This window comes from Argentina silus, assembly GCF_951799395.1.
Source record: "Argentina silus genome assembly, chromosome: 5".
In the NCBI taxonomy this organism is placed as follows: domain Eukaryota; kingdom Metazoa; phylum Chordata; class Actinopteri; order Argentiniformes; family Argentinidae; genus Argentina; species Argentina silus.
Genome location: NC_139659.1, coordinates 11,074,766 through 11,088,999, shown reverse-complemented (window position 1 = coordinate 11,088,999; position 14,234 = coordinate 11,074,766). Strand labels below are relative to the sequence as shown.

General features: G+C 43.9%; 1 protein-coding gene across 1 annotated transcript in view; it reads left to right on the top strand.

The window, feature by feature from the left end:
• Window positions 1-14,234, top strand: part of unc13bb (unc-13 homolog Bb (C. elegans)) — a 69,171-nt gene that overhangs the window by 704 nt on the left and 54,233 nt on the right. The window contains exons 2-3 of the mRNA XM_083670399.1: window positions 7,718-7,747; window positions 13,259-13,358. Coding sequence (XP_083526525.1) covers window positions 7,718-7,747; window positions 13,259-13,358 — 130 coding nt within the window. The remainder of the gene's footprint in view (window positions 1-7,717; window positions 7,748-13,258; window positions 13,359-14,234) is intronic.

The window sequence follows — 14,234 nt, the reverse complement described above, 5'->3', positions numbered from 1 at the left end:
CATCTTGAAGTTTTGTGTGGATATGCTCAGATCATAGTTCGGAATAACATCCTACACATGACAAGGAAATAAAGTAAACAATAATGAAATTAAAGCAGAATTTCGGCCCAATTCTGTTTGATAGTCTAACAAATTAGGACATGAAACAATATTTGGTTTGGGGTGTTGAGCTTGTGGAAATTCTGGTCATAATTGTAGGCATTAAAATTTGATTTTTTTTGTGTAACCAGAATATTTTATATTTTTCATATCCACAAAATGTAAAGACATACCAAGTGGGACTGGGCAATGCTAAGGCCTTGGTAGGATAGACTGATATGTCACAGTGCAGCTGACCACATGTGCTCAAGAGACCTACATTAAGTTTAACAGACAAGTTGGTAACACTATGTTAAGGTTACCGTTATAAAGGGTTTATACAGTATGATTTAGTATCACCATTATAAGCATCTGTTAATGCATAATAACAGTGCACTAGCTCACTATTTGTTTTAAACATCAAATGACTTTTGCATATTTGTTTATTATGATTTATAAACAAATAATACTTGGTCATTTAACTACTTATAAACCCTTTGATGTAAAATGTTTCAGTTTGATCCCAATGTTAGCATCAGCAACTTATCTCTCTCTTCACACACAATCCTAACAGACAGCTAACTAACTGCTAACCAGCAGTCAGCGTTGGCCCCCAGGCTGCCTCATTGGCTGCCCCCCACCTACTGCTCACCTGTTTATAAGTGTTGAATGGGCATTTGTTATGACTGAAAATGTCCAATGTGTCTCACATCGGAGTACTGTGTTGAGAGGCACATCTCAACCCGATTCTCATGTACAGTTAGGTCTGGAAATATTTCGACAGTGACACAATTTTCATAATTTTGGCTCTGTACGCCACCACAAATGAAATGAAATAATCAAGATGCAATTGAAGTGCAGACTTTCAGTTTGAAACAAAAATATAATATGAAACGTTTAAGAATTGCAACCATTTTTATACACAGTCCCCTGTTTTCAATGTAATTGGACAAATTAACAATTAACATTTTATTTATGATTTGTAATACTTTGTCGAGAATCCTTTTCAGGCAATGACTGCCTGAAGTCTGGAACCCATGGACATCACCAAATGCTGGGTTTCCTCCTTTGTGATGCTTTGCCAGGCCTTTACTGCAGCTGTCTTCAGTTGTTTGTTCGTGGGTCTTTCTGCCATTAGTTTTGTCTTCAGCAAGTGAAATGCATGCTCGATCGGGTTAAGATCAGGTGATTGATTCGGTCATTGCAGAATATTCCACTTCTTTGCCTTAAAAAACTCCTGGGTTGCTTTCACAGTATGTTTTGGGTCATTGTCCATCTGTGAAGCACCGTCCAATCAACTTTGCTGAATTTGGCTGAATCTGAGCAGACAGTATATCCCCATCAGAATTCATCCGGCTGCTTCTGTCTTCTGTCACATCATCAGTAAACACTAGTGACCCAGTGCCATTGGAAGCCATGCATGCCCATGCCATCACACTGCCTCCACTGTGTTTTACAGAAGACGTGGTATGATTCGGATCATGAGCCATTCCAAGCCTTCTCCATACTTTTTTCTTCCCATCATTCTGGTAAAGGTTGATCTTAGTTTCATCTGTCCAAAGAATGCTGTTCCAGAACTGGGCTGGCTTTTTTACATGTTTTTTGGCAAAGTCTAATCTGGCCTTTCTATTCTTGAGGCTTATGAATGGTTTGCACCTTGTGGTGAACCCTCTGTATTTGCTCTCATGAAGTCTTCTCTTTATGGTAGACTTGGATAATGATATGCCTACCTCCTGGAGAGTGTTCTTCACTTGGCTGGATGTTGTGAAGGGTTTTTTCTTTACCATGTAAAGGATCCTGCGATCATCCACCACTGTTGTGTTCCGTAGACATCCAGGCCTTTTTGTGATGCCGATCTCACCAGTGCGCTCTTTTTTTCTCAGAACGTACCAAACTGTTGATTCGGCCACTCCTAATGTTGCCACTATCTCTCTGATGGATTTTTTTTTAGTTTTTGCAGCCTAAGGATGGCCTGTTTCACTTGCATTGAGAGCCCCTTTGACCGCATGTTGTGCGTTCACAGCAACAGCTTCCAAATGCAAATGCCACACTTGGAATCAACTCAGACCTTTTACCTGCTTAATTGATAAAGAAACAATGAAGGAATAGCCCACACCTGTCCATGAAACATCTTTTGAGTCAATTGTCCAATTACTTTTGGTTCCTTGAAAAAGACGGGGCTACATATTAAAGAGGTGTAATTCCTAAACCCTTTCTCCAATTTGGATGTGAATACCCTCAAACTAAACATCTGCACCAAAACATATTCAAGTTACAGTTATATAATATTAATTAACTTGAATATGTTTTGGTAAACAGCTAAAATAACAAAGTCTAAATATATATGGACATAACTGTATATTTGAGTTGATGCAATGCTGTTCATGTGCAGCTTTACCTGTGTAAAGACTGACATAATTAGACTCAACAGATACAGTATGTCTTTTTTTGATCTAGGCCTACTGGAATGATCTCACGCCATTCATGTGAATGTTAGAACCCCATAGAACTCATTCTAATTCTATAGCATACCCCTCCCTGTACCATTTGCACGTACAGTCTTAACCATGACCGTGTGGTTGTTCTATTTAGTTTCCCATACATTCAGTGGTATTTTTCACTGACTGACCTGTTGCTACGGTGACGTTCCTACTACGCTCGGAACTTCCTTCCTGTTGAAAGGAAAAAAAGGGTGACTGGTCTGTTTGTCTGGGCTAAACTAGGCCACCTTAGTTGTTCCAAACCCATATCTGCTACACTTAAGCCTACTTATCCTATTGATCCTTGTTGACTGATTATGTGAACAAAGGTACATAAATGATGCATGAAATATCATCAAGTAGAAGCAGAAAAATATAATTCTGTACTCTGTAGTCAGTTAGTCGTATTGCCAGAAAATGTTAGTATGCCCTTTGAGCTCTGACTGATGCACTATGGTTTTTTCATGGTTTATTTTTTCTGCCATTCAGTTCTGATTCGTAATCTTGTTTTTGAAAATGCAAACATTGCTGTGTAATCATCCCTTCTGTCCTCCTGCCGGGAGAACCATACAGTAGCACCGTTTCACTACAGTAGCACTCTTTCACTCCTTGGCACTGAGGATAATGGGATGAAAAGATGGCATCTGTTCACTGTTAAGTCTAGTTCTTCAGGTTTAGCTCAATAAGGAAACGAGTAGCAATTAATGCATGCAATTTTACATAGACATGGTAGTGTCAACCACCCTTTTGAAGTTGGGTTACATATCTCCACCAACAATTACACTGTGCCAGTTGAGTAATGGGTATTTACAGCAAAGAAATAATTGCCCTTAGAGTTGCATGCAGTTGGCAAAGATGGATATTCTCCGGGGGAGTTTATGTGCATTGTTATCAAGGCCGGTCTGCAATCACAGGTTCTGTAGCTCTGAGGCAAGGTGGTTGTGGTGCTCCGCAATTGTTTTATTTATAGAGTCAGACCCATCACTCAAGTGAAGAAATGGCAGGCAGAGTATGGGAGGATCTACTAAATAGGCCTCACTAATGTTTTGTAAGAACAAAATAGGTAAACACAAGTTGTGCTTTCAGTGAAGTTTAATTCATGTTGTTTCATTATGTTTTGAGGCTCTCTTAGTATTCAGTGTTCTGTCCAATTTTGAGTAAATCCTGTGTGGAGGCAGCCCGACTTAAACCCACATGATATCATGCTGAAAAATGATAGCTGTTGTCCTCTCTCTGGGCATTTGTCCCCACCACAAGCTATCCTAGGTTTCTTCATCCAGTAGAAATTGTGTTTGACACCTCTTAAAGCCTCTAGTTTAGGCTCCTTCACGGGTCAGGAGAGTTGAGGGCGTCTGCCAGTGAGAGAGATTCATGAGGTGACAAGACAGATGACCACAGGTCCTACAGGGAACAGAACCCTAATGAATATTCCAATTTAGAATGTTTGCACTGCTGTGGTTCCGTCTTCTTGGAGCATGCACAACGTCCATTTATTGATTAGTGCTGTGACGAATGGAAACTGGAGCTTGTGTAGGCTGCCCAAAGATAATGGAGCATTGAGGCCTCAGGCCGGAAAATGTGGTTGGCTGCTGTGACTCATTCTTGCTCCGTACCATACAGCAGCAACAGCAGCAGCGTCATGGTTTTGTTTATTTATTGCCTCGTAGAAAGGCCCATCTCCATGGTGATCTTTACACAACAGATAAGTGGTCTCCCCTCCAAGTGGCCATTTGTGGGAGAGGGACAGAGACCCCTGCTGTGTATCAGTGCTGGGCTGGGTGGACAATTGGCTCACATGGGTGGGCCTCCTATCCTATCGCCCCAACACAGAGCATCACAGTATGATAGCTGTATTTCTTTGCAGAGTAAACATTCAGGAGGCACTAAGCCTTTTCAAATGCAAAGTGTGCTGTTGACATGGAGTGGGATTCATTTTGTGGACTCTCTAAAAACACTGATGCTTGTCCCTTTGTAGTCATAGTCAAATTCAGTGTGCGTGACAGCGCTCATGCCATGAAATGATACAATGGGTGGTATTTACTTGAAGACTGCACAGTTTGCTTTGGCACTGACTTAGTTGTGTCAATAATCTGACATGGAAGAGGATGGGCAGATGGAAGAGTAGTTAGAGATGGACTATCCTAAATAGAGATTGTGTTAGGAAGGGAAGGGAATGACATAGGAAAGAGAGAGGGGAAAGGGAAATTGTCAGAGGACAGACACAGAGATTGAGTGTAGAGTCAGTGGAACAGAGAGAGAGAGCTGAGAGATTGTGAGAGTAATCCCCTGGCCATCTGTTGCATGCAGGCTCTCTCTCTCTCTCTCGCTCTCTCTCTCTCTCTCTTTCTCTGGCCTGCTCGCCTAGGCTCCACCTCATCAGCTCCAGTGCAGAGTGTAAATACTGAACAATAGCAGCAGGAGATTCTGACCCCACTTCCTGCTCATTCTCTTCCTGCTTCCTCCCTGGGCCTGGTACTCTCCTTAGCCACAGGGCACCACACACGGCCAGAATGAGGGGTGTGTAGCCTTACAGGGTCACGTGACCACAGCCATGGGCCTCCTCCTCTGACACTATCTTAAAGGTTATGGGTGCTAATCCTCAGAGCTGAGTAACACAGTCCCAAGCAAGGCAAGAGGCCAGTGGATTCAGTGGTAGAAATCCCTTAATTCAATTCAAATACCTTGTTTCTGGCAGCTCCCAACTGTATTTTAAATACTTTAGTAGAATCCAAGTATTGAGCATAGTAGTAGTAGTAGTAATAGTAGCAGTAATAGCATTCTGTAGATTATTTGCAATCTTTCCTTGCACTGCTTTGTGGAACTATTTTAGTGCAACACTGTGGTCTTAATCATCACCAAGATCACCAATGTCATTCTTGTTAGCTTATTTAGTAAAGAAATAAAGATGTGGTAGGCCATTAGGTGAGCACACAGCACGGGAGATAAAGAAAACAGCAGGCTGATAGGGTAACTACGCAATTGCCCCTGGCCAAACAGTGATGGCTTACCATGGCGTTCACAAGGATGGAGGGCTCAGCAGAGGAGAGATAAGGATCAGTTTCCATCATAATGGCCCCTTGGTTTATTGGCCTCTGCTCTGTTTACCTCTGCTTTGCATGACGTCAGGTTGGTTGGGACATGATGCCGTCGTGCCAACCCATACGCCAAGATCACAATGAGGCAGCCTGGAAACACACAAGTCTGTCTCTCTCTCTTTTTTCCACTGCTCCCTATGAGCTTTCCAGAGAAGCTGTATGAGGTACAGAATGGAAGGGAATGACAAGTTGCTCTCTCTCCCCGTTCCTTCTTTCTTTCTTTTTCCTTCTCTCCCCTCCCCACTCTTTCCCTCTTTAGCGTCACTGATGCTTGGTGTGGATTTAGTTGTCTTAGCCACTTAATCTCACCGGCAAGCCTTGCACAGAGAGCAGAGAGAGCTTCACATTTTAGAATCATGTAATGTCTGCTGCCTGTCGTCCCAATCCGGCCCATCTGCCATCGCTGGAGTCTGTCGTTTACTCTAAGGCTGGATCGTCATTAATCCCCTCTAAACCCTTTTTTCAATCCCGTAACAGTTATTGTATAGATACAGGATGGGTCTAAAGTGAAACGCACTCTAAAAATAAACCTGAGTACTCTGGAGAGAGCTTGTTTATTCCCCCCCCCCCGCCCCCCACCATTTCAAATCCTAAAATTGGGATGTTGTGAAGAAACAGAAAGAGAAATTATTGTGGTAGCCAGTTCTTTCACTGCCTCTGTTTGTAGTTGCTCTGCGCTGAGAATGTGCCGTCTGTATCCATGCACCTGCTCACTGCTTTCACACCATAGTGGCTTGGACTGCATATGCCCTACGGGGAATGTTGGGTAGAGAGGTTTTGGCTTCTTATGCCCTACGGGGAATGTTGGGTAGAGTGGGTTGGGCTTCTTATGCCCTACGGGGAATGTTGGGTAGAGTGGGTTGGGCTTCTTATGCCCTAGAGGGAATGTTGGGTGGAGAGGTTGTGCATGAATGTGGTCCATTTTACACTTCAAACTGTTATAGCATCAGTTGGGATTATGCATCCAGTGAGTGTATGTAGCCTATCTGGATGGGCTCACCGTGATGGGAGAGGATTGTGTATTAAGGGATTTCATTGCGAAAGATTATAGCCCTGAGGTCAGTATGAACACGTGGTTGATTTAGTTTGAGATATTAGAAATGGCTGAACATTTCCATGCAAAACCTGAACCACGTAAGATGTTTTTAACACATTTTTCTTTCTTCGGTTCAATGATGGAGTGCTTCAACATCCACTAGATCCACAAGTGTAGATAAAGAGAGTTGCAACTCTTGCTTGTTGATAATTAAGATCAAATGTAAAACACAGATGTTTCAGCCATGCTGGCCTTAATCATAATTAACTATTAGTTATGTAGCATTCCACCACCTCCAGTAATATATATTTTATTTTTTTGAGACACAGTCTCTTTTTGCAAGGGAGACCTGGCTAAGAAAGCAGCAGCATCAGTCCATATAAAATTAATATAAGCAATATAACATTACATGTAAACCATACAATACAATAAGCACAACAACATGATCCGGCTTACGAAATATTTACACTGCTCCTGAACAGAGTTTTGCACCAGAGTTTTGCACTTTTAAATGTAGCTTTGGATGAAAGCTTAGCATGGAAATCTGATGGTAGTCCACAGTGCATCAGGCCTTCTGGTGGTCTTCCCAGTGTTACTGATCATACTCTTCGCAACTTCTTCCTCCATGCTTCAACAACACGTCCCAGCTATATCAATGAATTTGTCAGGCCTCACCATCACACGTGCCCTTGTGTTTCTGTGGTTGACGAACACACAGGGGCCTGAGCTGGTGTTTATGTGACTGATTTTTTTGCTCCCTAATTCACCAATGTGCATCCATGCTCTGTTGGTTTCCACTCATCGAGTCAGTGGGAGGATACAAGGCACATGGAGTGTTTACCTGCTCAGACCCATTGTAAAACAATCCACTGAAGTATCAACATCAAACTGTGATATCCTGTTAATCTGACGTAAGGACAGGGATAACAACTCGTGCGATACTGTACTTGCTACAGACTGGATTAGAAACAAAATGATACCTTTGATTGTCCTCTCTAATTATTGTTTTATGTCTCTTTCTTTCACAGTAAAGAAAGCCAAGCTCCAAGGATCTCCAGGTGAGTCTTGTGTTTTGTCACCCATTCAGGCGTTATCCTGTCGAGTGTTGGAAATTAATTTCAGGTCATGTCTTTATAGCCCCTTTAGGCTAAGGCCCCACAATGAACTTCCACAAGTGGAAGTCTGCAGACCAGGGCTTTATGTATTAACCTTCATAAGTCATTTGAACCCATTTCTCTTGGTAGGTCAATCAGTCACATTTCTAGCAGAGCAATGGCTGGTTGATTGTGTATTGTCATTCCATGAGGCTGTGTGTCCATGAGGCTAGCCCATGCGCAGGTGAGATCAGTGCTGGCTAAGTCCAAATCCCCACACCCTCCAACGAAACAAATCCCTCCACTGTTTGCCCTCACTCCTATTCCATAAGCCCCACGACTGCGTTCCTGGCCAGCAGCAGAACAGCGCAGCTTGTCACACCCTCCATGGCGTGGCATGGGATCTCCCAGAGTGATTTTAGCTTTTAGTTTCACACCTCAAGACCAGGACTGACCCATATCTTAGCCAAAGGCAGGATTACAGTACCAACTCTTTCACTTGTTTCTAGATCACTTGAAAAGAATAACTAAAACCTGTGTTTTCTGTGAGGTTTCTGCAGTTAGGGATATAGTTCAAGTGTCCTAGGTCTCTGGGATGTTGAGCCCTGGTTGAAGCCTTAGGAGGTAATGGAGACCAGTATCCCTCTAGCCCTTCTTCCACCTGTGACTTCCCCAAAGCAAACACTTCACTGTGGCCTAAAGCTTATTCTATTCTACTGAGAGGGCCACATGTAAACACTCCGATTCACAGATGAGGATAGGATTCTATTGAATCCTTAAACATGACCTGATTTCATTATTCCACCTTTGTCCTGTACGCTCTGATGCGCCTTTTGGAAGAAGGTGTGTGACTAGAGGGATGTTGTAAGCAACAGGCACACACACACACACCCTTTTAATGTTTTCGTCTCTTCTGTTGTGTCTGTCGCTTTTAACACACATTAAAATTAAAATTGACCTTGAAATGGTCAGAGTTTTTTTTTGCTTCACGTTGCTTCTGGAGAAAAGAAAACAGATTACCTGCAGCTGGGCCGTGGCATGATGGGTCACAGTTTTCCACTGGTTCTAGCACAGGGTTCTCTAACTCTACTCTAAGAGGTTGTGAGTTAATGTTTGGCTGGAAGAGTTGACAGATGATCACAGAGCAGCAGCAGCAGTGTTTTTTTTACTGGTCATTAGCCATTGATAACAGGTGAAAGAGGTTTGCTGCCCTACCTGCTGTCGCCGCTGAGGAAGCATTTGGTTAGCTAATCTCAATGATTTGATTTCTTGAGTTTGTAACATTTCCAGGGTTTGGTGATGTGTGTGTGGGTGGACTAAAGGTACAAAAGCCGGCAGGCAAACATCAAAACAGGCAAGAAAATATAACTGCAGGATCTCAAGAGTAGTTACATCAAAAGTTAAACTGAAAATAGCATCAACTCAAATCTTCACATAACTACAACATGAACAACAGTAGCTCTCTTGAACATCATGCTAGTAGCTCTCTTGAATAAGGTTAGTTTCAGTCCTTTTAATAGACGGCTAGCTCATTACACTGCATCCTGATGTACTCTGTCTCAAGAGCTGTGGAGGCTGGGTTAGGGTTAGGGGGGGGCATGAAAAATAGCTTTTAAAAAGGTTTCCAGGGTGATGAGCAGAAACGTTGCATGAAAAACAGCTTTTAATCCAAATTTCTTTTGACTTTTGAGAAAAGGATACAGACAAACCTTAACTTACAATTGAAGAAAATTACAAGGCTAAGTGGGCCCTTGCACTTACTCTGGTAAGGTCCAGTCAATCTTAGGGCCATTCATACTGTACTGAATAACAGTGTGACTGCATTGTACTACGACAGGGTGTCGTCATTCTAGCACGACCTGCGTCACCTGAACTACCTGTCTTGCGAGTTGTCGGGCGGATCAGTGTGGATGGAGTCATGTCATTTATAGCAGGGGAGGCTGGTGGAGGTAGAAATCAGAGGATAGGTTTATTTGAATGGTAAACTGAAAATAAAGCTAATTTTCTCATTGAGCCCGTCCGAAGATATTTTTTAACGAAACAACCATTTTTAAGTACTTTTTCCCTACTGCTGTACTAAACATCAAACCTGACAGCTACAGTAATTAATAGCCGGGAGAAAGGCTATAGTTCCTCAAAGTTTATTCACATTTTACTTATATTTACTGTTTGTTGTTGCCTACAATTACTTTACCCATGGAGTGAGCTACCAGCAGAGCCTGAACAGGAAACCCATCTCAGGTGTGGTTTTTTTTGGTCAGAATGGGCACTGCAGGCTGCTATAGTTGGCTCCCATGGCCCACATTGGTAGTCGGTTGTGTTGGGTGGCCCACATTGGGTGGCCCACATTGGTAGTCGGTTGTGTTGGGTGGCTGATCCCTCAAAACACCACAAGCTTTCAGAGGCTTTTGGTCTTCGCGTTACAAGTAGGTTTGTTTTCTGAAGACTCCTAATTGGTGCTTCACATGAATAAGTGTCCAGTATCTGCTCAGGAAACAAACACAGCCTACTGCCTACACATAGCCAACTTGTACCGTAAATACATACCTGCCACAAATGGGGCAGTACTCGTACACAACGACATGGGTACTGCTCCTTGTTACAGCAGAATGTCTGCTAACCCTTACAACATTTATGAGGGGTCTGAATTGTAAATGTCAGCCTTCCAACCGTCTGTGTGTTTTCTGACTAATTTATTGAAAAACTCAGCATGCGTCAGTAATGAATGAAGACACTTGAATAAGGCATTTGGGGTGAGTGTGAGCGACAGAGGGGGGCTCCGTGACTGTGAGCTCACCAAAGTACAGCCAGGGACGCTGATCAGGTACAACATTATACCCATTAGTGTTAGAACTTTCATTTTTTATTAGTCTAGACACTCTGACAGTTAACATATCACCATCAATGCTGGACAGATACTGATAGATGGAGGGTGCACATTTATTTAATGCTTTGTACTCTGGTAGTGGTAGTCTATGTTTGACTGACTAATGTTTTGGTGTGTGTCCATGTCTGTGTTATGACCGAGGGTGGTGGCGTGTTTCCTCCTGATGCTGCAGAGATTGTATCAATCTCTTATGCTCCAATCGAGGAAGAGCTCTCCCAGGGAGAGACAACAATTAGCGGGCCTGATCTAATCCGTACCTCCTCCATCTTATCTTTTCACTTGTGTTCATGGGAAGCGAGTGTGGTAAAAAGCATGGGCCATCTAATTAGGAAGGCAAAATGGCTGAGCATCTCCAGGCACTTTTGTAATGGATCTATTGTTACTGCTCTCTAGAGACACTAATTTGGCCTGCGTCTTCTCCACTCTGGAGCCCCATTTACCCGCTGTCACTGCAGCTGGAGAGCTGGTTACAATGTAGTCTAACCCTATGGAGCTTACATGCTGCGTTAGTGTTAATGCATTATTTCTGTGTGGTATGTGGTCTGGATTCTGTCTGTTTGTTTGTTTTTGGTCTCGTTGTGCAAGAGAGAGGTCTATCGACTGATCCTGATCTGGTTGTAACCATGGAATGTTTCTGCTCATCACCCTGGAAACCTTTGAAAACATTCTTATGGGTACTCAAGGGACCAGTCTGCAAATGAACAGCTGATGCCCATCTATGTTTTCCCATGTACTGTAGATAACCCAACTGCTTCATCGAATAGTTCCCCCAGAAAAGATAAGTGTGTGTGTGTGTGTGTGTGTGACATTTGACATGTGTTGAGTGTGGGGTGTGTCTTTTGTTAAGTATTGTCACTCACTGCTAGTTTGTTGGATAACATCTGATTCTGGCTGGGCTGCATGTATAGTAGCCATCTAACACCATCATGGGGTATGTGAGCTCAGATGACTAGTTGGTTTTAATCCAGCATAGCCCCTCCTCTCTGCCCCAGGCTGGGGGTAGAGTCAGCGCTGTCAGAGAGAAGGAGGGGAAGGACTGATGTTGACAGTGAAGAGGGGGGGGCTGCCTGCTGGTTGGCAGAGCGCATCAGCGGGCACGTGTCTGCCCGCCCTCCGCCTTCACCCTCCGGCACAGGAAATGAAAAGTAGTGGTTATGTCACGGGCGGTCTAATCCCCCCCGGCTGACACGGGTGGGGCGCTGCAGCGCTGCATACAGCAGTAGGTTGTAGCTCTGACTCCATTTTGGATGAGGACAACCAACCTCTGCTGTTGGAGAGCCCTGGCTATGAAAGCTGACTACACGTCTGCAGCACAGGGCCTCTGGGCCCAGCCTCCTCCTCCCTCTACGTCACTGCTGCTGGGGGGTTACTGTACCAGTTCAGTACGTCAGACAGAGGGGTCAAAGAACGTCACGTATTTCACGTCACGTAGTTGTAGCATTATCCTCTTATGGCTAGAGTGGAATATGTTACTGATTCCGAAAGCCTTCTGAACTGTCATGTTCGCTAGCCTTTTGTGATTTTTTTCCTTTTATATCCTACCATAAATATTAACTACTTTGACGCATCAATTTTTAGCAAACCAGACTATCCCCTCTCATTGTGGAACCTACCTTTCCAGAATGTTTACAAAATCAAACCATGGTCTTTTAACCTTGTTTTTTTTTTTTTTTACATGATGTTATGAAAAATGACGGAGACCTTTTCTGCTCTGCAGACGGGTCACAGGTATCCCGTCTCTCTGTTGTCATCAGCTGGCCGACGATGTCTTGGTGTCAGAGTGGAGGTTACCACTGATCTCGCCCTGAGCTACTGTAGGAGGGAGAGAGACTGGGGTTAGGGATCAGGGTCAGATCAGGGATCCAATAGCTGTGTCTCTCATCAGGACTCTCATCTGAGATTAACAGGGTCAGAGCACCGTGTTGGCCGGGGGACGACGACGACGACACACAGACTTATCTTCTTTCACTCTCACTAGCATCTATCGCTGTCACTCTCACAAAGCTGATGTGTACTGGAGCTAGCCTGCCTGGCCCAGGCCAGCATTACTGTTGTAAGGGCCCTGAAGGCTGATGTGTACTGGAGCTAGCCTGCCTGGCCCAGGCCAGCATTACTGTTGTAAGGGCCCTGAAGGCTGATGTGTACTGGAGCTAGCCTGCCTGGCCCAGGCCAGCATTACTGTTGTAAGGGCCCTGAAGGCTGATCTTCGGTCAGGATCATGTTATGATCCGTGTTTCATCTCAGGCCCCGCCCATGTCTTTTCAGCTCTGTGTACAGAAGGCTCTGTGTTGATTTCCTGTAGATTACTGCTAGTGTGATGCACATACAGAGGAACATGGACCATTTGACCAACATGCAGTAATGGTCCACTCTTTCTCCATGTCCCCCTCCTACGACTGCTATGCTACAGTACTACAAGATAATAGTCCACTCTATATTATCGATGATTATGAATGTAATATCATTGTTTGTGACTGTCCCCGTCATTACCTCTTCGTAGCTAGCAACTGTTGTATGTTAGTATCTAATCTTGTACAGGTATGGCGTTCTATGCAGACTTGTTATCATCTTCCTCTTCTGCGTTTCAGATAGGTTCAACACCTATGTGACTCTGAAGGTGCAGAATGTCAAGAGCACCACCATTACGGTGCGTGGGGACCAGCCGTGCTGGGAGCAGGACTTCATGTTGTAAGTGACTGACCACACACTCCGAAGACACACTCTCTACACCTGTCCTCTACCCTCGCTGTCTCTCACACACTACAGTACAGTTTGTTCTCTCGTGTGTACTGTGACCTGTTGAAAGATTTTTCTCTTGAAGGACAAACAATCTGAATCTATCCACCTATAGACTTTTACAGGGCTACATATCAGCAGCGAATTGGGTGGCATGGCGTGTGTGCGTGTTTGTGTCTGTGTGTCCGTATCCATATCTGTGTATGTGTGTGTGTTGCTGTTTGATAACAATTAGAGAGATGCTCTCCAAGCAGGCTTACAGTACTTAGACCTTTACCTGAGTTGGATTGACAATGCTGATTGCTTTGGCATTACTACAAATTAAAAGCCAATCACAAGAGTGCTGCTGTCCCTGTAGGCAAGGGCCTGACACAGCCCCTGGCTGCTAATACTCTGTAATTACAGTGCAGGTCAATGGTTTACACAAAGCAAATGTGGCAGCTAGGCTGCTGTCTCAGATTTCCAAGAATGTTTGTTTCCTCCTGGTCGATGCGGATGGCTTGTTTCTGGGAAGGATCCTATACTGTACTCTCTCACAGCTGTTCACTTCCTCCTCGTTATTTATTTGTTTAACTTCCTCATTCTCTTCATTTTCAGCATTAGTTATGTGGGGAAAGCTATCTTCACTCTCACCCGTATCCCTTAGCAAATGTGTATATGTTCTCCTGCTCATTATTGCGCTGTTTATCTTTCCAGAACTACATAAAGGATGCTGCTGAGGTTGAGTGCTCTGCCTGTGTTACTTAACAATATACATCTGTCAGCAGGCGCTGTTGCCAACAAATGTTCAGCACTGCCCCCCCCCCCCCTCTACAAAAGCACCAACTG